Raw genomic sequence first — 25,888 nt, 5'->3', positions numbered from 1 at the left:
GTGATATGCGTGTGGTGCTTTATTATTATGTGGTTATGCCAGGGTTACCTAGCACAAGACGCTCTTAGGAGGTAAGCTAGTGGAAAAGTCACAACGGGATTTAAGCTTGACTTGGAGTAAGTCAAGGGATGTTTAGAGCATTACCGAGTTATTGGGTAATGAGAATTAATATTTGGTGATAAATTGGGAGTTAGTAAGACTAGGGGGAAATTCTGGAAGTTTTGACTATAATATCCCTGGGGGTGTTTTCGGGACCCCGAGCACTAGGTTTTATTGGAAGCTACTTAAGCTTGAAGTAACCTTTTAAAAGAATAAAAAGAACGTTCGGTACGTTCTCTCTCCCTAAAAGTTCCCTTTTCGTCTCCCAATCGCGTTTTCGAAGATAACTTGAGTTCTAGGACTCGGATTCAAGCAAGGATCGAGGCATAGCAATCCTAAGGAAAATTAGAAGCTTATTAGCCAGAGGATTTAGTTGAAAACAACTCAATCAGAGGTAATTCAAGTTTTAAGTTCTAAGTTTTTAAAGTTTTTAAGCTTGAATTAGACTTTGTGTTCTGATGAGTTTTTGGATGATTTGAGACTTGGGTTTTGTTGGTTTTGGATGATGGGGATGCTTGGGAACTTTGATTTTTGAGTTTGGAGATGTTTGGATATGTTTTTGGGAGGTTTTAAAAGGTTGGAAACGGGGAAAAATGGCTGGCTCGAGGTAGGGCCGCGGCCCAGGCTTGAAGAAGTAGATGGAGGTTCTGTTTTGCCTAAGGGCCGCGGCGTTTGCCGGGAGGGCCACGACGCTTGGTGATGTTTTTGGGAAAATTAATGTTTTGGGCATGGGAACTTAACTCTAAGGGCTTGGGATCAATCCTACTATCTAGTTGAGTGGGATTTGTTGTCCTGGAGGCTTGGGTTGGGTTTGGAAGTATTTATCTACTCATTTTGATGAGGTTTTATATTATGGTTGTGACTTGGTTGGCACTAGAGACTTGGAATTAGGGTCGTGCTTGTGGCTTGTTTATTGGTAACCTGTGCTTGGACCAAAGGTAAGAAAACTACTCCCTAAGTATACGTGACATGCATGGCTATACTTGATGCATGTTGGTTGATTATTAAACATGACATGCATGGCTATTATTGGTGCATGTTGGATTATTAAATATAATCATTTGACGCACGAGAAACATGTGATTAGGACATGCTTTATATACTAAGTATGATATTGTTCGGAGCTTGAGCCTCTGTGTTCGCGCATGGTCCTAATTGTACTAGTACTTGTTGAGTAAGCATGCTAAATACCTTGTATATGGATATTGGATATGTGATATATGTTTGGTGGCATGGCTTACTTGTGTATGGCACTGACTTATTAGTCAGAATCGGCAACGGTGTTAGATCGATCTGTGAAGCTATGATTTATTAGTCAAGTTCACAATGAGTTGAACACTGGTTGTGTTTTACTGACCTAAGAGTCAGAAATGGCATAGCGTTATGAACGCCGAGCCAAATGAAGATTAGATCTAATCGATATCAGCGTTGAATGACTCATATGGGGTATTGATGCTGGACCGACCAGAAGGTTGATGAAAATTATAAGCGCTTGTCTAGTCTGAGACCAGTTATTCAGAGCCAGGGCATATGGCCCCGGTGACTGTTTGTCACATGGCTAGGGAACGCTGTTCCACAGTTATGACTCTAGAGTCAGGAGGAAGGTTATGTTCGTGGCTAATCACCATGCACCTATCATGTTAAAGCTAGTGAGATACTCACTTATTTGTTAAGCCCAGGTGACCCTATCGTCACATGGTTAAAGGGTACTGTCCACATATTTGTGACTTTTGCGATGGTCACCTATTTGTTTGGACTGTTGGTCCTGAATAGTTAATACGATCAATGTTGATATTATATCATGTTATATTGTGTTTTCTTGCTAGGCTTCGGCTCACGAGTGCTATGTGGTGCAGGTAAAGGCAAAAGAAAGCTGGACCATCCTTGAGTTGGAGAGCTTAGGTGATGACGTGTACATATGCAGCTGCTCTTCCGCCACGGCCGAGGTTTAAAGAGGAACTAGGGTTAAACCCTGTTTTGCCGCTTAGATCGGCCTATTGTAAATATTTTCTTGTAATAGACTCTGAAATTATATTTGGGATCCCAATGTATATAGTAAACGTTCTAATGAAATGTTATATCTTAACCAAAATTTTTAATTCCTAAACCATTAATCATACTTAGTTACACGTTTTTGGCCAAATGACTCGATTATTGAGTTTAGCACTGTTTACAAGGCACACCGTAACGGTCCCTGGAGTTGGGGCGTTACAAGTGCGCAGGTTGAATAATCGAGCAAAAGAAGAGGCAGCAACACATTTATGCTAGAGCCTGCCAGATCTCATAAACAGTGGAGTACCCAACAATTTGTCCAAGCATAGATTCATTATTTGAAGCATAGATCCAAATCATAAGTAAACGATTATACCTCTGCCAGGTGACATAATGGGGATTAAAGCTGGGTTGATTGAGCATCTGAGTATTTGGATGGGCACGGTCGGGAACCATCAATAAAATCCTCTAACCCATTTGCGATGATGATATTCAGGAGTTGATTTTGCCAAACCATGAAGTTGTGGTCATCAAGTTTCACTGCTAGGGGCTGACTTACGGACGGTAATGGCGGAAGAGGGAGGTTTGTAAGGGAGCCATTATCGGAGAGAACATGGGCAGTGGTTGTTGCGAACAGAGTTGAATCACCAGGACCGCCGATGGGAGTGACAGAGGAGTTGTCAGGCGACGCCATGCACAACGCTGTTCGTGCTATAGAAGATAGAGGAAGGATGAAGGATGATTGTAAATTGTATTTCATTCCTTAAGTGTGGTATAGGTACAGAGGAGATTTTATAATACATCAGTACACATCTAAGCCAATAGATTCATCTATTAGATAAAGGGGTAACGTGGCACACATCAAGAGGGACCACTACTAACATTAATAAATCTGATAATTAAGCATAGTATAATTATGGTTTAACAAAAGAAACAACACATACACCCGTACGGGTCTTATCTTTTTAGTTTGCTTATTCAGCCGATTATTTCTATGTCCTCGTTCATCTTCATTATCTTTCTTCTGGGGTTTATTTATTACCTTGCTAGTGGAGAAAATTCTGAAGCCATATTCTTGGAGATTATTTCATCTAAATCTGGCGTTGAATATTCATGAGTCTCAAGATGGCTGTTGTTTCGAGTTATACTTGTTGTCAAACACTCCTTCAAATCAAGTGCTACCCGGCTCATGGTTGGCCTACTGGTGGAAGTTTTTGAGGCACAAGACATTGATATTTCAATTACTTTCCAGACAGTATTAATATCAACAACATCTACTTCCAACCTTGGATCAAGAATGCTTTTAATATCTCCTTTAGCAATCATGGAACTAACCCATTGAATTATATGATTGTTTTGTTGTGTTGTCGCTACAACAGGTCGAGCTGTGATTATCTCCAATAAAACAATTCCGAAACTGTAAACATCACTTTTCTCGTTCAACCAATTTGATATAAAGTACCTATTGAAAAACATATACAAATAAAATGATCATTATTAACTCATAATTAATAATGTGTTCATCCAGCAAATATATTATTCACTTGAAAGTTGTAATAATATTGGCCCCAAAAAAGTTGTTTTTAGAAGATAATGTTATTGCTTACTCAGGATCAAGATAGCCTGGAGTGCCAGCAATACTTGCTGATATACCAGCAGGAGTGGTGGCAGCAGAAAATGTTGATGTATGATTGTTACCCTCTAAACCGAAAACTCTTGAGAGGCCAAAATCACCTAACTTGGCTCGAAATTTTCCATTCAACAAGATGTTTGTTGATTTAACATCTCGATGAACTATTGGTGGTTTACATCCATTATGCAGGTACTCCAGTCCTAATTTTTTAGATACACAAGTACGTACATGTTCATAAATAATATAGTGACGTGCATAATAATAATAATTTTTCCTTCTTGATTACTATAATATTGATTGACAGTTTTATGTCGATCAAACCGTAACTATTTGGAAAAGAATCAATCGAGATATACGAACCTTGTGCAGTGTCTATTGCTATTTGAAGTCTCTGTTCCCAACTTAAGATCATGTCACTACTACAACTGTTACCTAAATATCCATCAAACTCAAATTTAATGAGAAAGGTACGTGTAAAACATAATTAAATTCTTAGATGTAAATATAGACTCAAACTAAACGAACCAGAAAGAAGCGATCGTAAGTTTCCCATTGCCATGTACTCGTAAATGAGTCCAACTTCGGATCCCTCATTGCAGAACCCAACTAGTGTAGTTAAGTTTTTATGATGAACTCTCAAAAGTAGTTTTAGCTGTATTATTTTAAAAGTCAGATTTATGTCACACGTTAATTTCGACACATACATATATATAAATTGCAGGCAACTGTATAAAGTAATTGTGTTTTTGATATATGCTTTCGAAAAGAAAAAGAAGAAGAAGAAGAATAAAAAAAAAACCTCTGCGTGGAATTGTCGATGTCCTTGAGTGGATGAAGAAGAAAGCATCTTCACAGCTACTTCAGTGCCATTTAAGTAACCATGATAAACCTTTCCAAATCCGCCCTCGCCCAGTACCCTCTGAAAGTTGTTGGTTACTTTTTGAATCTCAGAGTATGTGTATTGTTGCATTTTGTTGTTATATGATTCATCTTCTTCATTAGCCACTGAATTTAAGTTTCGACCTGTAAATATCATATCCTTAAATTTTACTTGAATATATACGGGAGAAGAATATAAAAATTAAGTCTCTCTCTCCCACGTATAGGAATATTCCTCTCAATCTCAACTGTTATCTATTGCAAATTCCACAATCCATACAGAGCAACAATGAGCAACTAAAATTATACGAAAGTAAATCAATAATTAGCCAGAATATTTATTTATATATATAATTAACCTTCCAAACTGATAGCAGCTGTATGATGATGTCTCCTTTGAAGTCTCCAGATAATTATCACAATAGTAAAGCAGACAAAAAGTAGTCCACTGAGTGATGCAACCAGTGGTACAACTAATAAGTTTTTCTTCTTTCCGCATGACTTTGATGAACATGGTGGACTACTACTACTACTCGAATTGTTTGTATCAATGCTGCATGTTTTAAAAAATGAAAAATTAATTTCATCAAATGCATGCGGATACATTAATTATAATGAGGAAACCCTCATTTAATTTTCTCTCATTCTCTCCCTCTCAATTTTTAATTATATAGTAGTATTCAAATTAAGTATTCTATTAATTATTTAATACTTTGTAATTGTATATGCTAAATCATGCACTAGCTACAAATTAAATTATACATTTTCGACCAATTTTAGTTACAAAAATATAAATGTATTGGTAAATCTATAAGAGTATAAGACATCAAATAATTTTAAACATATAAATTTGAAGTCATTTACCATGTATAAGGTTCCTTTAGTTCAAAAATATAAAAAATACAAACAAAATAACAAGGTAATGAATTATTCTACTTAAGATTTAAGGGATGAAGAATGAGAAAGAATATCAAATAATTAACTAGTTAACTAAGAATTTTTTTTATTGAGAATATATATGCATGCCTTAATAATAATCCATCCTTTCTTCTTTTAAGAAGTGCATCTGGAATAGGACCTGTAAAATTATTACCGCTCAAATTCCTGCAGAGATCGAATGACAATATAGTTTATAATAGATAATTAATGATGATATAAATTTAGGAATCCCTTGTAGTAGTCAACTTACAAAACTCTTAGGAATAACAGTTGAGCTAAAAATTTAGGCACTGCTCCACTGAGGTTGTTGTTTGATAAATCCCTGAAAATAAATAATGGATAAAGATAAGATAGCTAGCTTTTTATTTTTGGTAGTTGTTTTAACTAAAAAACTTAAATAATAGTTGTCAATTCATCTCAAATTCCCTATAATTAGTCTTATTTGCTTTGCACTATATATCTTTTTCTTGATTCCACACAGCCAATAGAATTAATGAAATAAGTGTATAACAAATGATTGTTGGTATTTGAAAGAGGTGACTAACACCACATGAGGTGACATCTTATGATTGATTAGCGATATCCCATAATATTTATTAATTCAAATAAATGAGATCCGGTATTAGATTACACTAATAATAGTATGACACTTCCTTGTGGAGTTGGACACCAATAATACCCCTTAGCAATTCTCATAACAAATTTTTAACATTAGAAACTTTTGTTGCAAATATTCTGCCGGAGCGTAAACTCGGTTGAAGATTGGTCACAAAGTTCAAATTAAGAGGGAAAGTGTACTTACAAACTTTGAAGCACTGTAAGCTCGGCAATAGATGTAGCAATTTCCCCATTCAATCCACTTGACGACAAATTCCTTATAGCTCACAAGCAAAATGTTAGTCATAGAAATATAAATATTAATTTATTTTGTCGCGAATATATCTATAAATGTGTAAATAATGTAAATTCTTGGTTTTAACGGTTTTTTTTAATGTTAACTTTAACAAAATATTCTTATATTTAAGGGTAGTTTGTAAACACTTAAACTTAAATAAAATAAAATAAATAATTAAAAATTAAAATAAGATATTTGACAATCATAATTATTTAAACATAATAAATAATTAAACAAATCAAAATAGGATATTTTTGAAATATTTTACAATGATATTATTTAAAAATAATAAATAATTAAACAAAGTAAAATAGTATATTTTTTAGATACTTTACAATGATAATTATTTAAAAAATAATAAAATCATATATTTTATAACTTAAATAAAATTTAATTAAACTTAAGCTCACTTATTAGAATAATATCTGTTGGTGCAGTTTTTCGCCAATAGGGAATTATAAGAAAAATAGCTGGAATCAATTAGTGCTTAATGATAAACCGCAATAAGAAAATGATACTCAAGAGCACCAGGCAAGAACTCTCAAGAACACTCGTCTTTTTTATGTGGTTCAGTGGTTAAAATACACCTAGTCCACAAGTCAATATTATTATTGTTTCTCTCTCTAAATTTTGGTAGAGTTTTTGTATTACAGAAAAAGCCATCTCCCTTTCCTATCCAAGATCTTAGTATTTATAGAGAAAATTCTTGGATAGGCCTAGGGGTCATCACGTGACTTCACCCTCAGTGTTATCTCTCCCACACTAATTATAAATATTACAATTTATCCTAAGGTATGGTCTGAACATTAGGTAAAACTGATCATGGATCCTCAGAGATAATCGGACATGTCATGCCTGGCCATGCATAATTATCTTACGTGTCCGGGTTCTTAGGGATTCGCGGACGTGCTATGTCTGATCAATCATGTCTATGTAACGTATCTGGGTTTCTAAAGAACCAAGGATACGTCAAGTCTCTAGCGTTCCCCGAGCTGAATATATCATGAGCTCGTGTCACGGGTGCTATGCCTTATAAACATTACCAGCTCGTGCTTACCGCTTTGCATTCCCCAGCTCATGTTAGTGTCCTAGGGAGCCGTGCTATCTTCGTGGAGAAAGTACAGACTTATGGATCCTTTGTTACAATTATTTACTCGCCAGCTGTACACGAGTTAAATAAAAGACTCGTGCTGAATTTTAGGACGTACACTTGCCCCCTAAGTCCCTGTTCGTGTTCTATGACATCACCTTCTGACTTACACGGGGGGAAATTTTAAACTTCTGTCGCGATTATCCAGGCTTGCCCACTACTCGAGTACTAGACATGTGGAACATGACGATTGGCGTCTGTTCGGGTTTCGAGGACTACATTAATGGTCTGGCCAACTTTTTGTCGCCGCTTCGCCCTTCGAAACATAGCCCTTGGATCAGGTTTTGACCAAATCAAGAGGCTCATGCTGATCTATGCCATTTATGTATTGAAGGGATAGACAATTCTTACAAACCACCATCTTTCATTCAAAAAATTTCTCCATCTTCTACCTTCCGCACTTTCGAACCTCCTCTCTTCTCAGAGAAAAGAAAGAACCCCAAAACCCTTTGTTCCAAAGTCTCTCGGAGACCCAGCTGTTAAGTTGCTCAAGAGTGAGTCCTCGAAACCTTACAAAATACACCTCTTCTATCGACAATCATATTGTAAGTCTTATCATTTCACATGGGCTCCTTTTCCTCTTTTTTTTTTTTATATATTTATTTTTATTGATTTCTGCATTTTAGTTACCATGCTTCTTCATGCTTCGCCGTAGTCGATATTAGGGTGTCTTCTTGATTTTTTGGCACATAGGTTTCAACTTTAGGTTTATATAAAAGATTTGGAACCTTTCCTAAAATTATGACACTTACGACATAGGATATTTCTTGGGTAGGTTTGGGTAACTTTAGAAAATACCCATTTGGTGCTTAGAAGATGAAATGTTAGGGTTCAAACTTTAGATTACTTAGGGAACACACTTTTTTGGGTGGTTTTTCTTTAAACCGCCCCCAAGGATAGCAGCGGCCGGGTCTTCAGACACATGGATCCTTGAACGCCAGGGGTTTATTGGGAAACCTAGGCGCATAGCGTAGGTAGCGCGTGGCATTATGCAACGGGTTGAGATTAACTTAGCTCGGGCTTCCACAAGCACCATTTCCCTTCGTGCTTCTGTGCCTTTATCTTTATAAAAATGTTAGGTCGCCTACTAAGTGACTCGTCATTTTTGTTCGTTAGGCGATCTAATGACACCCAAGAGGAGCGCAACCAAGAAGAGTGCATCCGACTCCTCGTCTCGAAAAACCAACAAGGCAAAAGAGATTGCTCCCGACTCTCCTATTCTTCAGTTCAGCCCCGTGGTGGAGAAGGAGGTCGTGGTTGGTCCTAATGCCTTCTTCAATAATTGTCTCCAAGATCACGACCCAAGGAAGGGTCAATAAGATAATGTTGTCCCATAACATTAAGGTCGGGACCGGTGTCCTCATGGCTCGACCTCCGTATGAAGGGGAAAGGAGCAGCGCGCCTCTCCAGGAAGACTTTGCGGCCAGGAGTGACGAGCATTTGATGGCTGGATCAGTACTTCACCGACTTCCTCAATTATGTGAAGTTGGCGCTGTTTCTGATTCTCCCAAACTCCTATCGAATATTGGCAGGGTTGAGGTATCTCTTCTTGAAGCATGAATGGGAGGTCCCTACTCCAGCTGACATCCTTTATTTTTTTTTGCCTCAAGGCCAGCCCGGAACAATGAGGGCGAGGTGATGGGTTCTATTACTTGACCCGATTCCTGAATTCGCCCTTGTTCATCGAGCTCCCCAGCCATCCCAACGACTATGAAGATCAATTCTTTATGTCGAATGAGTTCCACAACTGGATACTTCAACCGATACTTCAACCGTCCTCGTAAGTCTTCTTTCCTTTCCTTTCTTAGCTCATGAAATCATTCTCTTTGTACCTGGATCAACTTCTCGTGTATATACTAATTGAGTAGTATTTTTGTGCAGCCATATTCGCGAGGGCAGATGAATCTGTGACCCTTGGGAGTCAATATGATACACTATCTAGGCTTCCACCTAGTGAGAAGCCAGCTCGTGTTAGATGATATGATGTTGGTGTGTAAGTTAATTGCTAAAGGCCAAACTCTGACTTTGAGAAGAATGCGAGCCAACCTCTCGGTGATCCGCGAGCTCTTGCCTATCCATGAAGAGGATGTTAAGGCCGTTGGGGGCGAGGAGCAAGAAGAAGACGAAGTTCCACTCGTGCGGAAGATGTGGGCTCCCGAGGCTGCTCGGGACCCTGAGTTAGAGCGAGTTTCTTCGGGGACAGCAGTCGGCCCATCCAGCCAAGGTAACCCATACCCCTATAGGGATTTAGATAGGGATGTCGCTAACCTTAGGTTAGTTAGGTTTAATCCAAACCAGCTTGTCCATCGCCACCATAGTGACCCAGATCGTAATATAACCTTGCTCCAGTGCATGGACCACTTAGTGTTACGCCATGACATGAGCTACCCTAAAGGCACTGTTGTCGTAGACAATACCCTATCCTTTAGGTCAGCCTTTTTTGAAGAGTATGGGACCAATCTCAGGTCGTGGCCCTCTCTTCTCTAGGGTACCCTTGTCCCTAGACTCGGGCAGTACGTAGAGGAGTTCAGCCCCGAGATAGAGCCTGAGCCTGAACCTCCCCTAATCCAAGAAATTGTAGGCTTAGACTCCCCTTCTCCTCCATCAGTTCCAAAGTCGGAGGTCGTGACAATAGACTCCTCCCCTAGCCCGGAGGGTAGGATCTTTTATTATACTGTATATGTATACACATTTGATGTAAAATGATGACTTTACAAGTATGTTAACTTCATTTTACTTCGTTTCAGGCGAAGAAATGGCACAACCAGGAGCTCCCGATATCCGCATGATTTTCCGGGAGGGAAATACCAACTCAGGGCCTGCCATAAAGAAGCCCCAATTCACAGCAAAGAGAACGCCTCATGCGACAGGGACTACCTCCAAATCCCCGAGGGAAAGAGACGAGCTCGTCTGCTTCAATTGCTGCCGCTACGGAGAAAAGGGGTGCTCCTCTGCCTCCTCCTCAATTTCCATCAGCTCCTGCTCGGGACCAAAAAATATGAGCTGATCCCCCAGCTTCGATTGTCCCTACCACCACCGTGCGTATCCCAGTCAACCCTCAAGACTTGGTGAAGATCCCCGATACTTTTCGGGGAACTCTCTATGAGACGGTGAACCACGTGGTGGAGCACATATACAAGGCCAACCCAAAGGACCTGAAGGTAATGGAAGAGAGGAGCCCGGAGAACGTCCTGGAGTCTGCCTTCGGGATAACCCTCACAGTAAGATAGATATCATCAGTTAAACATGCATATATTATTTTTTTCCTTTTTATTTTACCCTAGTATGCGCCTAACTTGTTTCCTTATTTTTATTTTTGCAGTCGGTCCTGCCTCAGCACTGCAGTATAGCCCGGATTAGGGCTAGGAATAAGGAGCTTCAAGCTGAGCTACAGGTTGCCCAGTCCGCCCTGACTGCAGCTCAGGAAAACAAGCGAGCTTCTAAAGCTGCCCTTGCAACCGCTCAAAAAGGCGAGCTCGATGCCAAAGCTACTCTTGCATCATCTGAAGAAAGCGAGCAGGCTACAAAGGTTACCTTGGCCGCTCTTCAAGTTGAGGTCACTGAGGCCAAAGCCAAACAGTTGGAGGCCGAGGTTGCTGTTGAAGAGGAGAAAGTGGCCTCGCTGTCCTCCATGGAGAGAACGTGTATCATTGCTAGGCCTTCAACCAGGATGTTAACTTCTCCTTCCTGGCTCCTAAAGTGTGGGATCCATACCTCAAGAAGTTCGAAGCTTGGATCCTACAAGAGCAGTCTAAGACCGGGGATGCTTACACTGCGGGTGAGCAGGAGAATGAAGATGTTACATCCTCAGTACACCCTGGAAGGGCTTGATGGCGTTGTCCCTTTGTTTCTTTTTGTAAATATTTTTCGTTTGGCCTAGTTTGAGGTTATTTTTCCTCAAGACAATTTTTTTTTAATTCATATATCTAGCTTTTTTATCTTATTTGTCTTTTCCTTGATTATTTCTCATGTTTATGCTTTTCTAGACTTGCATACTCACAATCTTAGGAATCGACTTAGAGATCGGGATGAATATTTTGAATTTGGTTATATCCAAAATTAATGTGTTGACTTGTATCATACCTGTCAAGCATCAGACCTTAGACCCGATTATATCTGGGATTTTAAATATTTCAAGCTCAGCCCACGTTAGGTTTACTGCTTTCTTGAGATTCTAGGGAAGCCATCGAATTTACAATTTTGCTAACTTCTAAGTCTTGGACTTGGTTGAATCCAAGATAGTTTGTGCTAGGTTTATTGACACCTTATGTTTTTTTTTTTTTAACAAAAACATCGGTTAATCAATTTTACTAACTTCCAAGTTTTGGACCTGGTTGTATCCAGAATAATTTTGTACCTGGTTATGTCCAGGATTTTAAGTGTTTTAAATGTTCTGATCCATCTTGGGTTATATGCGCCCCAAGTAACCAGAAAGTGAACTTTTTCGGTTGCTTGGACAAATGTTCTCACACGAACTAATACATAAATAAACTATATGAAAGATAAGAAATACACAACGATCCCTTCATTTCTTAATCAAATGGTTTTTATGACTAAGCCTTACATAGATGGATGGCATCATTATTGATAATACTTCTTCAAGTGCATGGCATTCTAGGTACGTGGGATTGTTTCTCCTCTAAGTCGAGCTAATTTGAAAGTCGCTTCACGCACGACCTCCACTATTTGATAGGGCCCTTCCCAGTTCGGACCTAAACCACTGTCTTTGGGGTCCTTGGTTTCCAAAAGACCCTTCGGAGGACTAGGTCGCCCAAACCAAAGCTACGCCTTTTGACCTTGGAGTTAAAATAACGAGTGATTTTTTGTTGGTAATGCGCGAGCTGTAGCTACGAATCCTCTCGTTTCTCATCAATTAGGTCGAGAGACGCATTGAGTAACTCCTCATTCCGTTCCTGGTTGAATGACTGGAGCCTGTACGTGGTTACTTTTGTTTCAACGGGAAGGATGGCCTCACTTTCGAAAGTCAGGAAGAAATGGGTGTGTAGCACCTTTGGGAGTTGCTCAGGCCTGACTCCCTTGGCCTCGTCTAACCTCTTCTTAAGATTTGCCTTGAGGGTCTTATTCACGGCCTCAACCTGCCCATTGGCCTACGGGTACGCAACTGAGGAGAAACTGTTAACTATGTCGTGCCTTTCACAGAACTCAGTGAAGAGATCACTGTCGAACTGAGTTCCATTATCTGGCATGATCTTCTTCGGGAGCCCAAATTGGCACACAATGCTCTTAACCACAAAGTCGATGACTCTTTTTGAGGTGATGGTTGCCAATGGCTCGGCCTCTACCCACTTCGTGAAGTAATCAATGGCCACCACCACATAACGAAATCCTCCCTTTCATGTCGATAAAGCTCTTATTAAATCAATACCCCATACTGCAAATGGTGACGAGGATGAGATCATCGTTAGCCCGACCGGCGAAGCTCGTGCGACTGTGGCGAATCGTTGGCATTTGCCACACTTTTGAACATAGGAGATGGAGTCCTTTGTCAAAGTGGGCCAAAAATAACCCTACCTTAATATTTTTAAGGCCAGGATTTTCCCCCCAGCATGATCCTCACAGAAGCCTTCATGTACCTCATGTAGGAGAGTTTTAGCCTTATCTAGCAGAACACACTGTAGGAGAGGCAATGAATGGCCTCGTCGGTACAATGTCCCCTCCACTACCACATATCTTGGAGCTTGATAGAGTATCCTTCTCGCGTCTTTTATTTCTTCAGGCAGTTTTCTGGTTGTAAGATATCCTATCACGGAGGTCATCCAGGCCGGCCTAGTGTCAATCATTTCGACCTCCACCGTGCTTCCCTCCATGCTTGGACTTTCCATGAATTCCACCGGTACTACGTTCAAAGTCTTCCCTTCCTAGGAGGTGGCGAGCTTTGCCAAAGAATTTGCATTAGTGTTCTGCTCACAAGAGATCTGTTCGATGGCGCCATACTCAAATTCTAATAGCTCTTCCTTCACCTTGGATAGGTAAGCTGCCATCTTGGTACCCCGTGCTTAGTATTCCCCTAACACTTGATTGACCACGAGCTGGGAATCACTATAACACTGGATGGCCATGGCCTTCAATTCCTTTGCCACTCTAAGACCGGCTAACAAAGCCTTGTACTCGACTTTGTTGTTTGATGCCTCAAACCCGAATCGTAGCGCCGTATGGAATCGATGCCCATCCAGAGATATCAATATGATCCCAACTCCGGACCTGTTCTCATTAGAGGAACCGTCCACGGATATTCTCCACAACATCTGTACTAGTTCTTTCAAAAGCTCTTATTGAAATCCAGTGCACTCAGCCATGAAATCAACAAGGGCCTGGATTTTGACCAATGTTCATGGTACGTATAATATTTTGAACTAGATGAGTTCGATTGCCCATTTTAAGAGACGTCCCGACACTTTAGGTTTTTGTAATACCTGCCTTAGAGGTTGTTCAATCATGACATGGATTGAATGAGACTAGAAGTACGACCTAAGCTTCCTGGATGCTAATATCAAGCAGAACGCCATCTTTTCCATTAGGGGATACCGTGACTCAGCCCTGAGAAGTCTTTTGCTGATATAATATATTGGTTTTTGAACCCAGTCTTCTTCTTTGACCAATATGGCATTGGCTGCATTTTCTGTCACAGCCAAATAAAGGATTATGGGCTCCCCTACCATTGGCTTAGACAATACTGGGGGTTCGGCCAAATGCGTTTTTAGATCGAGAAATGCCTGTTCGCACTCCTCAGTCCATTTAAATTTCTTATTCCCTCGGAGTAAGTTATAGAACGGCAAGCAATTGTCCATGGATTTTGAAATGAACCAATTAAGGGGTACCACTCTTCCAGTCAGGCTCTGGACTTCTTTACATGAGCTGGGCAAAGGAATTTCCAATAATGACCTGATTTTATCTAGATTTACCTATATCCCCCTTGTATTGACTATGAATACTAGAAACTTTCCCGATGCCACTCCGAAAGTACACTTATGGGGATTCAACCTCATGTTATATTTCCTCAGGATCTCAAAGCATTCATTTAGGTCGGACACATGGTTGTTGGCAATCTTGGATTTGACTAGCATATCATCGACATACACTTCCATATTTTTTTTTCGATCTGACCAATGAACATTTTGTTAACTAATCGTTGGTAGGTAGCCTTGATATTCTTTAATTTGAAGGACATGACTTTATAACAGTATACATTTGTTGGAGTCATAAAGCTAGTATGCTCCTAGTTTGCAGGATTCATCGCGATCTGGTTATATCCAGAATACTCATCCATGAAGGACATGAGCTTGTGCCCCGCAGTGGCATCTACCAATTGATCAATTCTCGGAAATGGAAAACAATCCTTGGGACAAGCTTTGTTCAGGTCGGAGAAATCGATGCAGGTCCACCATTTCCCATTTGGCTTTGGGACTAGAACAAGATTCGCGACCCAGGTCAGATATTTTGCTTCGAGATTGAGCCTGCACTTTAATAACTGAGCTACTTCTTCCTCCAACGCCTCAGCTTGGGTTGTTCCTAAATGTCTCTACTTTTGGGATTTCACAGGTATGTTTTTATCCAAGTTTAGGGTGTGCATGATCACACTCGAGCTTATTCCCACCATATCTTCATGAGACCAGGTGAAGACATCTAAATTCCCTTGCAAAAATTTTATCAGCTCCGTTTGTCTCTCATCGTTAAGATTTTTCCCAATCTTAACAATTCTCGAAGCATCTTTGGGATCTATATTTACCTCATCAAGCTCTTCGATAGCTTGGAGTTCTGATCTATCCTTGCCCATTCGTAGATCGATAATATCGCTTGGGGCGATGCCTCTATCCCTGGCTTTCTGAGGTTCTTTTGTCCCAGAAGCAACTTCTACTTCCTGAGACTCCTCGCCTCTGTCATGTACGACCATTGTTTGCTGCCCAGGTTGGGATTTTCCCTTCATGGAAATGCTATAGCATTCACTGGCAGTAAGTTGATCGCCTTTGACTGTGCATATTCCCGCAAAGGATGGGAATTTGATCGCTAGGTGGCAGATAAAGGTTATGGCTTCAAACGTCATCAACGCAGGTCGGCCCAATATCGCATTATAGGCCGCTGGACAATCGACAACCACAAACTCAAGGAGTTTTGAGACAGTTGACCTTCTCCTAATGTCACCACTAGCTCGATCATTCCGATGGTTGCTGATCCTTCCTCGGAAAAGTTGCCTTTAGGTCTGTCACAGACAACCACATTTTTTCTAAGGTGGACCTAAATAGTAGATTCACAAAACTTCCATTAGCTACTAGTATCCTCCTAACTCTTCAGTTGGCGAGCTGAACCGTTACGACCAAAGGGTCGTTGTGTGGGAACTGTACATGGCTGACGTCTTCTTCCGTAAAAATGATCGGTTGCTTTTCTAACCGCTGGTGCTTTGATAGTCATTGCTCTGGGACGAACTCCACTCCATTGTGAGATTTCAGCTCGTTGATATATCTCTTCTGGGCACCTCTGCTTGTGCCTGCCAGGTGAGGACCTCTGGAAATGGTTGTTATATCCCCTCCTATGATCGGAGGGGGGTTGTCTTGATTCACTTGATCTCCATTTTGATTCATTGGAGCCTCCGGAGTTGATGGAATGTTTTGTCCAATGGGCTGTCTGAGAGTTCTTCGATTCCGGGCATACTGAGCCAAAGGTCCTGCCCTGGTGAGAGTCTCGATCTCGTCCTTTAATTGTCTGTAGTCATCAGTATTATGACCGATATCATTGTGGAATCGAAAAAATTTCGAGGGATCTCTCTTCGCCCTTTTATTCTTTAACAATTTCGAATTCTTCCATGGAAGGCGAGCAGAATTCGCTAAAAAGATGCGCTCTCTAGTGTCTGTGAGGTCAGAATAAGTTTGACCCACTCTGGCTGCCTTCACCATTTCCCTTTCTTTTACCACCCCCTTGGTTATTCTGGGCAATGGTTTGAGCTATAGGACCAGCCATAGTGGTTTCCACCCCAACGGGCTAAACAGGGGCTTGGCTGGTTTCTGCAACAGAAGCTCGTGCCTCTTCTAGATTAATCCACCTCTGGGCTCAGTTTAAGAACTCATCCACAGTGTTAACTCCCTTTCTTTGTAGCTCTTGCCATAGGTCGCCTCCCACAAGGACCCCTGTCCTCATTTCCATGAGTTTAGAACTCTCATTGGCGTCTCTAGCTTGTGCGGCAATGTTGGCAAACCAACTTAGGTATGCTTTCAAAGGTTCCCCGGGCTGCTGCTTTACATTTGCTAGAGAGTCGGCCTTAATTTGAGCTGCCTGAGAAGCCCTGGAAGCTCTCTTGAAATCTGCAGAGAAATTCTTCCACGAGTTGATAGAGTGCTTTTTGTACTATTTGAACCATTGCCTACCTGGCTCGATCAAAGTTGAGGGGAATATTAGGCACCTTAGCTCGGATCCCTTGTTGGGGGTCATCATCAAGGTGTTGAACATTCACAAGTGGTTTGATGGATCCCCATCTCTATCAAATTTTGATAAATGGGGCATCCTGAAACCCAGTGGGTATGTGGTTGCCGCAATGTTCGGAGCGAAAAGCTCGAGCTCATCCCTAGAATCATATTCATCTTTTTCCTTTTGTGATAGGAGTCTTTTCATCAGCTCCTCCATCTGGGCCAACCTTTTGAGAGTTTGGTCTTTATTTCCTTGGTTATTTTTGGGTTGTTCAACAGCTCCCGTCCCACCGTATGCATTCATCAGGTTGTTGTCCCTCCAAGTTCGAGCTTGGTTTGGTGGGACACTCCCGGTATCACGTACTTCGGAAGGACCTCCCTCTTGACGAGTGTTACTGACTCCATTTTGGGCTGAATTTCTCCCCTATGAGTTTAGGCGATCTCAAAGATCGACTTGAGGGCTCTGAGCTGAACTCAGGTGATTTGTCAAATCTGTATCGGACTTGCCACTTCGACGGCCCTCAGTCCAATAACTCCCATCAGTGAAGCTTAGTGCTCGCAGTTGAGGATGAGGATTTGGGATAGTGCCGCATGTCCGCAGGGCATAAGTAGGGGCAGGAGGAGGAGGATTGTAGAGTCCAAGAACTTTACTTAGCTAATTGTTAGTAGTATTATAGTATGTTTAGTGTTATCCTTGTTACTTTGGATTTTTGGTTCAGACCGGGAGTTATTTGGACACTCATAGTAGTACTTATAGATTTTCTAAGTTTAACCTATAGTTTAAGAATATTAAGTATAACCTAAGGTTTGATTAATGTGACTGATATTAAGGATTATATTATTATATTATAAGGTTTAGACATCAACCAATAGGATTTTAAGCACATGTTTTGAATGGTAATTAAGGATTAAGTATTTTTGAGGATTAAATTAAATAAGGGTAAAAGTTTGAATGTTATAGGGTCAGTCAGCAGCTTTGAGTACGTTGAGGGCTTAGTCAAGGCTGTTTACTCCATTCAAACTTAGCTAAAAATGTGTAAATTCGTGTTTAAATATTCAGCGTATGCCGATATATCGCAGCTATAGGGGGCGATATATCGCAGCACGTAGATACGGAAAACACGAATCGATGCACGGTCGCCTCGGGAACAAAGGTCCAGGCGATATATCGCCTATAGGGGGCGATATATCGCCTCCACCAGCATGTTTTCAAAATCATTTGAATTCTTTTCCTTTCAGCCATTCAAACTCCTTCAACAGTCCAGCATCTTCTGAACGAGTCTTCAGCCTCTGCTGAACGATTATTCAAATGATTTTCACCTAAAAAGCCATTATTTTTATTCAAGTAAAATCAAGATATTTTCATTCCCAAACTCTATAAATAGGACCTAGTACCCAGCCATAATTCACCATTTGCTCTAAGTTCAGAAGCTGCTAGTGTTAAGTGAGTGTGAGAGTGTAAAAACTTGGTTTGGGGAAAAACTATAAGCTTAAACATCATAAGCTTATCAAACACTTTGGGAAGTGAGTTCTATAGTATTTCAGTGGAGGTTAGATTGATCTTGCAATCTTTGAGGTAAACCCAAAACTCTAGTTCCTTTCTGTATTTTATGTTATTTCCTTTCTCAAAACCTTATACTCAGTCCCCTAACCTTATTCTTATTTTGGTTAGGGAATCCAAGCTCTTAAGCATATAAGTCGGTAAGTATGTTTTTATGGTTTAGTCTTTCCATCTCTTTCATTTCATCTCCTTTCTTTAGACTCACTCTTTCTTATGGTTTTAGGAGTGTTCCAAAAGTCCCAACTCAGTCCATAATCCCGGTAACTTTGGTAAGGAAAATAGGCTAGAATCAACATGTTATGTGCTTATGTTATCTATATGTTTTATGTTATTAAAAGTGTTATGATATGTATATGTGTATGTTTGTAGGCTTGGGCATATGACCCATATGACTAACAAGACCCCAAATGGGTTATGGGCATATGACCTACTTAGCTAGTAGGACCCCACTAATCCCATGGGCATATGCTTGTTTAGTCTATGGGACCCCAAGTAATAATGGCCATTATAATAAGTGTATGTTATATGTATTATGTTAAGTCTTTATGTTTTCTTATGAAATTATGTATATGGTTTTGTGTTAGATTTTCCTTGCTGGGCGTTAGGCTCACTCCTTTCTGTTTATGTGCAGGAAAATAAGCTTAGAGGCGGAAAGATTCGTGACGCTTGGAGGATGTGTATCGATGATGAATGGAGTCAAGGGGCCGAGCGTTATTCAATTCGAGGATGTAGTCTCCTTTTATGTTTTTATGGTTTTTGTGTGTATTTTCCGCATTATTATGTAATGTCTTTTATTTTAAATCTTGTTTTGTTTTAAAGACAATGGGATCCCAAAATCCTTCTTAGTATTCTGTTTATTGTAAATAACTCTTATTTTCAAGTTACTCAATAAACTATGGTATTTTCGTAAAAATGTAAGTTTTATGTATAGTTTCGATAATGGTCCAATTAGTCTAGATTAGTAGGTTATTACAAGGATTTCTCCTACTGTCCCCATAAGCAGGAACATTTCACATAGATCGAGGCGGTGTTGGATGTCTTATGGGTGATGGGGGATGCCTAACTAGCGAGGCAATTCTCGTCCCGTCAAGACGAACCAAATTAGCCCGCGGTCATTCTTCTCCACCATTTCTAACTTTTTGCGCTTGGCAATCTGATCGTGATGTAGGGGGGTTGGCTATGTACCATTCCGGAATTTTACTTAATTAGATAGTAGTAACTTGTAGTATTTTAAATTCCGTGAATATTAGTTCAAGTTGGGACTTAGTTGGATACTCATAGCAATAGTTATGGATTTTATAAGTTTAACCTACAGTTTAGAAATATTAATTATAACATAAGGTTTTGATTAATATTATTGGGCATAAAAATATTATTTATTGTAACCTAAGGTTTAGATAGAATTTAAAGAGCGTGACATTTGTCACAATCTTGTTTATTCGAGGATTTAAGCATATTAGATGAATAGTTTAATAATAGAAGAATCTAGAAGCTCTAGAATCTTCCAGAACCATTAAGAGCATGACACTTTTCATAATCATATTTATTTAAGGATTTAAGTATTTTTAAATAAAAGAAAGTTCCAAAAACTCTAGAATCTTTCAGAACCATTAAGAGCATGACACTTGTCACAATCATATTTATTTAAGGATTTAAGTATTTTTAAATAAAAGAAAGTTCTAGAAACTCTAGAATCTTCCTGAACCATTAAGAGCATGACACTTGTCATAATCATGTTTATTTAGGAATTTAAGTATTTTTTTAATAAAAGAAGGATCTAGAAACTCTAGAACCTTCTAAAACTATTAAGAGCATGACACTTGACATAATCGTGTTTATTTAAGGATTTAAGTATTTTTTAATAGGATAGTTTCACTCTTTAAACTCTATAAATAGGACCTAGTGCTCAACCATTTTCTTCATTCTTCAAGCTGTGTTCAGAGCCTCCAAGCTGCTAGGATTTCTATAGAGAGATACACTTGGGTTTTGGGATAAAAGCTTCATTATCTTAAGCTTTATAAACACTTGGGTAGTGAGATACAATGTGTTTTCAATATTGAAGTGTAGATCGATTCTAGTTCATCTAAGGTAATATTATTCATAAGTTCTATTCTTTATGATTCCTTAGTTTTCCTTAAGTTTCTTTCAGATCCTAACTTCTGTTTATGATTTTGATGGTTAGGTGTTTAAGTTCTTAATTTAAGGTTCTTCTAGGTAAGTTTCTTCTTTGATGGTTTAGATTTTCTTTTCAACTTCATTTCTTTAGAAACTTATGGTTTCTTTATGTTTGGTTTTAGGAGTTTCAATCCCGCTCCTGTCTCCAATATTCCGGTTTTTGGTAAGGAAAATTAGATTGTTTAGTATTATGATCTAGTTTATGTAATGTATGACCTAGCATTTCAGGTACAATAAAGGGGTAAGTGTGTCTAGACCTAAGGTTTCCAATGATGTGTGATGGACTATGTCCGGTAGGCTCAGTTGCCAAAACTTTATGACAGACCTATGTCCAGTGTATGACAGACTTTTATCCGGGGCTTAATTGCCACCCCTGTATAAACACTTATCTTTTTATTATATCTAACTTGTTATTTTAGTTATGATTATGATATATGACCTATAGTTATGATTTATGATCTATGACTTATGACCTATGACTTATGACTTAGAGTATGATTTATGGCTTAGATTATGATTTAAGTTATGATATGATCTAGAGGTTTGTGTTTGCATGACTCTTGTGAATTCTGTTATGTTTGATTATATGACTAACTCTTGTTTGTATTTTCCTTACTGGACTTAGAAGCTCACTCCTTATGATGTTGTTATTTCAGGAAATTAATGATAAAAAGGTCGGTGGCGAGTGTGGGACCTAAGAGCTTTGTGACGTATTCATGGGGACCATATAGTCGAGCAAGATCAAGCGGGCCTATTTTTATTAAAGAATGATTATTTTAAATTTTTATTTAAATGTTGCTCATATTTTTATGTTAAAGACAATTATTTTGTTTTTGTAAAACCATGGATCCATGTATTTATTTTAAAGTTTTTATTAAATAAAATAGCAATATTTACGATTATGACCCAACGCTGTGTTCTCGGTAATCTATGAGAAATTAGGGTGTTACAAGCTGGAACATGCTGTCTTTGTGAGTTTGCCCCAGACCTTTCCTGTGGGTTGCCACAGGCGTTTCCAGGCGCATATGACGGTGGAACTGAACTTGGGGTCGAGGTCCTAATCGACCGGCTGACTTGCCGATGACCCTTGGGGGGGCTGTTAGGCTGAATATCTTGGTGATCTTGTGCCATGGGCATAGAGCTTGGGGTCGAGGTCCTAACCGATCGACTTGGTTTGGATCAGCCATCCCAGCTAGGGGTGGCAATTTGGGTCACGACACAATGACATGACACGACTAAGGTAAGCACGAACGCGACATGTTTAATAATCGTGTCGTGTTCGTGTTTGTGTTTTTGACACGTTTAATAATTGTGTTGTGTTCGTGTTTACCTTAATCGTGTCGACCTGTTTAATAATCGTGTCATGTCATAATCGTGTCGAACACGAATAATTTGCATAGGTTTTATGATTTTTTTCATATAGTTATGATGAATTGTGTCATAATCGTGTTATCGTGTTCGTGTCGTATTGACCTGTTTAATAATTGTGTCCTGTTCGTGTTCGTATTTTTGACACGTTTAATAATCGTGTTGTGTTCGTGTTTACCTTAATCGTTTCGTGTCATAATCGTGTCGACACGAATCAAACACGTTTACACGAATTGCCAGCCCTAATCCCAGCGGGACTTATGAGACCCACCTTGCTTCTTTGCGACGTTAGCGTAGGTTGTAAGAGGGGGTAGCCGAGCCAAAACCTCTTCAATTTGCTTGTTTGCTTTGGCCAAATGGCTTCTTAACTGCATGTTTTCCTGCTCTACCGCAGTCAAGTAATCCAGGTTCAGATTTGACAGCAATGATGCTGAACTCCCAAGGTCATCATGGCCCATCGGTTTCTTTCCCGACCGGTGTTGGATCTCAGGGCTATGCTCATCGGAAATAGCAGTATGGTGAACCTCCTGTCCACCAGGTTGTTCCATTTCACTGTCGTGCCTCGATCGAGTGACCACCATGGTGAACTTTGATTAGGATCTTGGTGAAAGCACTAGTCTGCAACTCTCATTGAGAGCACCAAACTATTGGTACGGTTTTTCGCCAACAGTGAATTATAAAAAGAATAGCTATAATCAATTACTGCTTAATGATAAACCGCAATAAGAAAATGATACTCAAGGGCACCAAACAATAACTCTCAAGAACACTCATCTTTTTTACGTGGTTCAGTGGTTAAAGTCCACCTAGTCCACGAGTCAATATTATTACTATTTCTCTCTCTAAATTTTCGCAGAGTTTTTGTATTACAAAAAAAGTCATCTCCCTTTCCTATCCAAGATCTTAATATTTATAGAGAAGATCCCTGGATAGTCCTAGGGGTCATCACGTGACTTCACCCTCAGTGTTATCTCTCCCACACTAATTATAAATATTACAATTTATCCTAAGGTATGGTCTGAACATTAGGTAAAATCGATCATTGATCCCAGAGATAATCAAACATGTCATCCCTAGCCACGCACAATTATCTTACGTGTCCGGGTGTTTAGAGATCCGCGGACATGCTATGTCTGACCATGCATGTCTATATAACATATCCGGGTTTCTAAAGATCCAAGGATATGTCAAGTCTCTAGCATTCCCCGAGCTGAATATATCGTGAGCTCGTGTCACGGGTGCTATGCCTTATAAACATTACCAGCTTGTGCTTACCGCTTTGCATTTCCTAGCTCGTGTTAGTGTCCTGGGGAGTCGTGCTATCTTTGTGGAGAAAGTACGGATTTATGGATCCTTTGTTACAGTTCTTTACTCGCCAGCTGTACACGAGCTAAATAAAAGACTCGTGCTGAATTTTAGGACGTACAATATCATATTAAATATATAATATAATCTACTGTAAATTAACAACAAATTGCTATTTTAAAAAAACTAACAAGAAACTTAAATTTAAAATCCACCTATAATATTTAATATTACATCAAACATATAATATATAATATCTTGTTGTCACACTCAAGTTCAAAAACTAGAACAAAAATAAATAAATTATTTAATTAAAATAGAATATTTATTTAAAATTTATATGATATTAAAAATTTAATAAAAATAATTAATAAATTTTATAAATAAAACTAAGCATGCATATTCCAATCTGATTGTATCTAGTATATATATACAGAGAGAGAGAGAGAGAGGACATACAAGGAAATAATTCTCGGCGAATTATTAGTACTGCAGTTCAGACCGTCCCACTGGTAATCTTCCGGGGCACAAGGATCTCCCTGCCACTTAAGTTTATTCAATTGGTACACCGATTTGACATTTGAGATAGCATCCACTAATATTGTAATGGATTATCAATAAAACAAAACGTCAGGGAGATATAAACTAATAAGAAAATATAACATAGAGATCAATATGATAAATCTTTGAGTCGAGATCATGTATATACATACCATCATTTTTATTTGTTTCTCTTCCTGAGAGCTCCTTTACCATATAAACCTCCAATGCATTTATGAGGGGTGGTGAAGTTGAATTCTCGGTGCTGTTGAGAGATATTTCCAGTTTTCCCGATTCCAATCTCTCGCCTCCTTTGCTGTATACAGTAAATTCAGATAAGTACTTGGGAGTTATTGATGTAAACCAGAGTGCTCCATTAATGGAGATGTTGAACTCTCTGGATTGGTTTGTTTGGAGCTCTTCTAGTTCCGTAAAGTGAAAGTACAATTTGTAACTGTTCCCTTTGTCTAAACTTGTCCAAGTAATTCCCAAAGAACGAGGATTATTTTTGTTTGGTACAAATGCAGTGTTCATGACAGAGAAGGGTACTCCGAATCTGTTCTTGTTTATAGAGTTCTCATTTGTAGACGAGGGGCCTTTAATAAATGGTTCCCAACCAAGTTGTTCCCATAAACGATCATAGGCATCATCATTGAACCTGCTAATTATTATTTATATATCAAACAAACTAAGTCAGGGAAAAAAATCTTTTAATTATTAATTAAACGAACACAATATGCTGTAATAATATAAACAGTTATTATAACTATTTAATTAAAGAGGGAGGAATCGATCAACCTCTTCTTGACTACTTGTTTTGCAGGTAAAGAGAAAGCATAACGATCTTGGAGCAGGAGTGATGACCCCCCAGTTTCAGCAATATAATTAACGTCATTCTCAATAGGCCTTAGCTCTAAGGCTGATATGAATGGAGTTCCATCGCCAATGTTAACTAGACAAACATGTATGCGATCTGAAGAAAGGGAGTGTATGATTTCCGTATCTAATGTACTACTTGTATCCTGAATTATAACTGTGGTCCACAAGTCAACTCCCAGATGCAAATCGAATTTCGGGATTTGGTTTTTGTCATCATAGTTTCCATACAAGAACCTTGCTCGGATCAAATACTTGTTTCCTTTGCTTAGAGAAGGTCTCAGGGTATAACAATTTCTGATCCCTTCAGGGAAGAAGCGTAGATTCCAGAGCTGCTGATCATGGCTCAACACTTTGTAATCTGGTGATATCACTTTGTTTTCCCCAGTTTCGATGAACTCTGCGTCTGAAGAGTAAACTATGTTCGTTTTTTCATCTGTGTAGGTTGACGAATCCGATGTCCCACAGTCTATACTAATGAAACCTGAAAATTAAGATATATATTTTGTTGTCATTCAGCCTATAATAGTGAATAAATTATTGATTTTTAATCAATAATTTAAATATTATTCAGTACTAGATAAAACTAAACCAAACCCAAATTACATAAACAAATTTTTCTTCAAAGAAAAAGATATATCAATATCCTTGATTTATAAAATTAAGAGAAAAAAGAATGCATGCATGCATGCATATTATATTAAATTGTAATTAGTTAAAACAAAAGTTATAAAAAAGAAAAAAAAGATAACATATATATTTATAACCTTTACGATCCTGAGCTTGACTAAGAAGTGATAGAGCGACCAGTTGCAATATTGCAACAAGAAAAAGCTTAGGAAACACCATGTACTTAATCTGATCTATACTCACAATATCAAAGCACCGTATATATATGGGTATTCTTGCTTTTATAGTTAATTTTTTTGCGTGTGATATATAATAAAGTTGTTATTATTAGAGAATTTACTCGTTTAGTATTTTATGATTTTGCAAAGTATTATTTTTGTACCTTCTATTTTAAATAATAATTATATAGTACTTTATATTTTAAAATTAT

General features: G+C 38.9%; 1 protein-coding gene across 1 annotated transcript in view; it reads right to left on the bottom strand.

Moving 5' to 3' along the window:
• Positions 1 to 2,952: 2,952 nt before the first annotated feature.
• LOC133794956 (probable LRR receptor-like serine/threonine-protein kinase At1g51880) overlaps positions 2,953 to 25,888 on the bottom strand; it is a 29,258-nt gene continuing 6,322 nt past the window's right edge. The window contains exons 3-16 of the mRNA XM_062232397.1: positions 25,596 to 25,686; positions 24,751 to 25,312; positions 24,126 to 24,610; positions 23,872 to 24,007; positions 6,345 to 6,416; positions 5,793 to 5,864; positions 5,630 to 5,707; positions 4,963 to 5,156; positions 4,524 to 4,747; positions 4,246 to 4,376; positions 4,085 to 4,149; positions 3,699 to 3,924; positions 3,134 to 3,553; positions 2,953 to 2,983 (exon numbers count right to left, since the gene is read on the bottom strand). Coding sequence (XP_062088381.1) covers positions 2,953 to 2,983; positions 3,134 to 3,553; positions 3,699 to 3,924; positions 4,085 to 4,149; positions 4,246 to 4,376; positions 4,524 to 4,747; positions 4,963 to 5,156; positions 5,630 to 5,707; positions 5,793 to 5,864; positions 6,345 to 6,416; positions 23,872 to 24,007; positions 24,126 to 24,610; positions 24,751 to 25,312; positions 25,596 to 25,686 — 2,787 coding nt within the window. The remainder of the gene's footprint in view (positions 2,984 to 3,133; positions 3,554 to 3,698; positions 3,925 to 4,084; positions 4,150 to 4,245; positions 4,377 to 4,523; positions 4,748 to 4,962; positions 5,157 to 5,629; positions 5,708 to 5,792; positions 5,865 to 6,344; positions 6,417 to 23,871; positions 24,008 to 24,125; positions 24,611 to 24,750; positions 25,313 to 25,595; positions 25,687 to 25,888) is intronic.

This window comes from Humulus lupulus, chromosome 8 (assembly GCF_963169125.1).
Source record: "Humulus lupulus chromosome 8, drHumLupu1.1, whole genome shotgun sequence".
In the NCBI taxonomy this organism is placed as follows: domain Eukaryota; kingdom Viridiplantae; phylum Streptophyta; class Magnoliopsida; order Rosales; family Cannabaceae; genus Humulus; species Humulus lupulus.
Note: the sequence above shows the minus strand (reverse complement) of the source record. Positions and strands in the feature narration are given on the sequence as shown.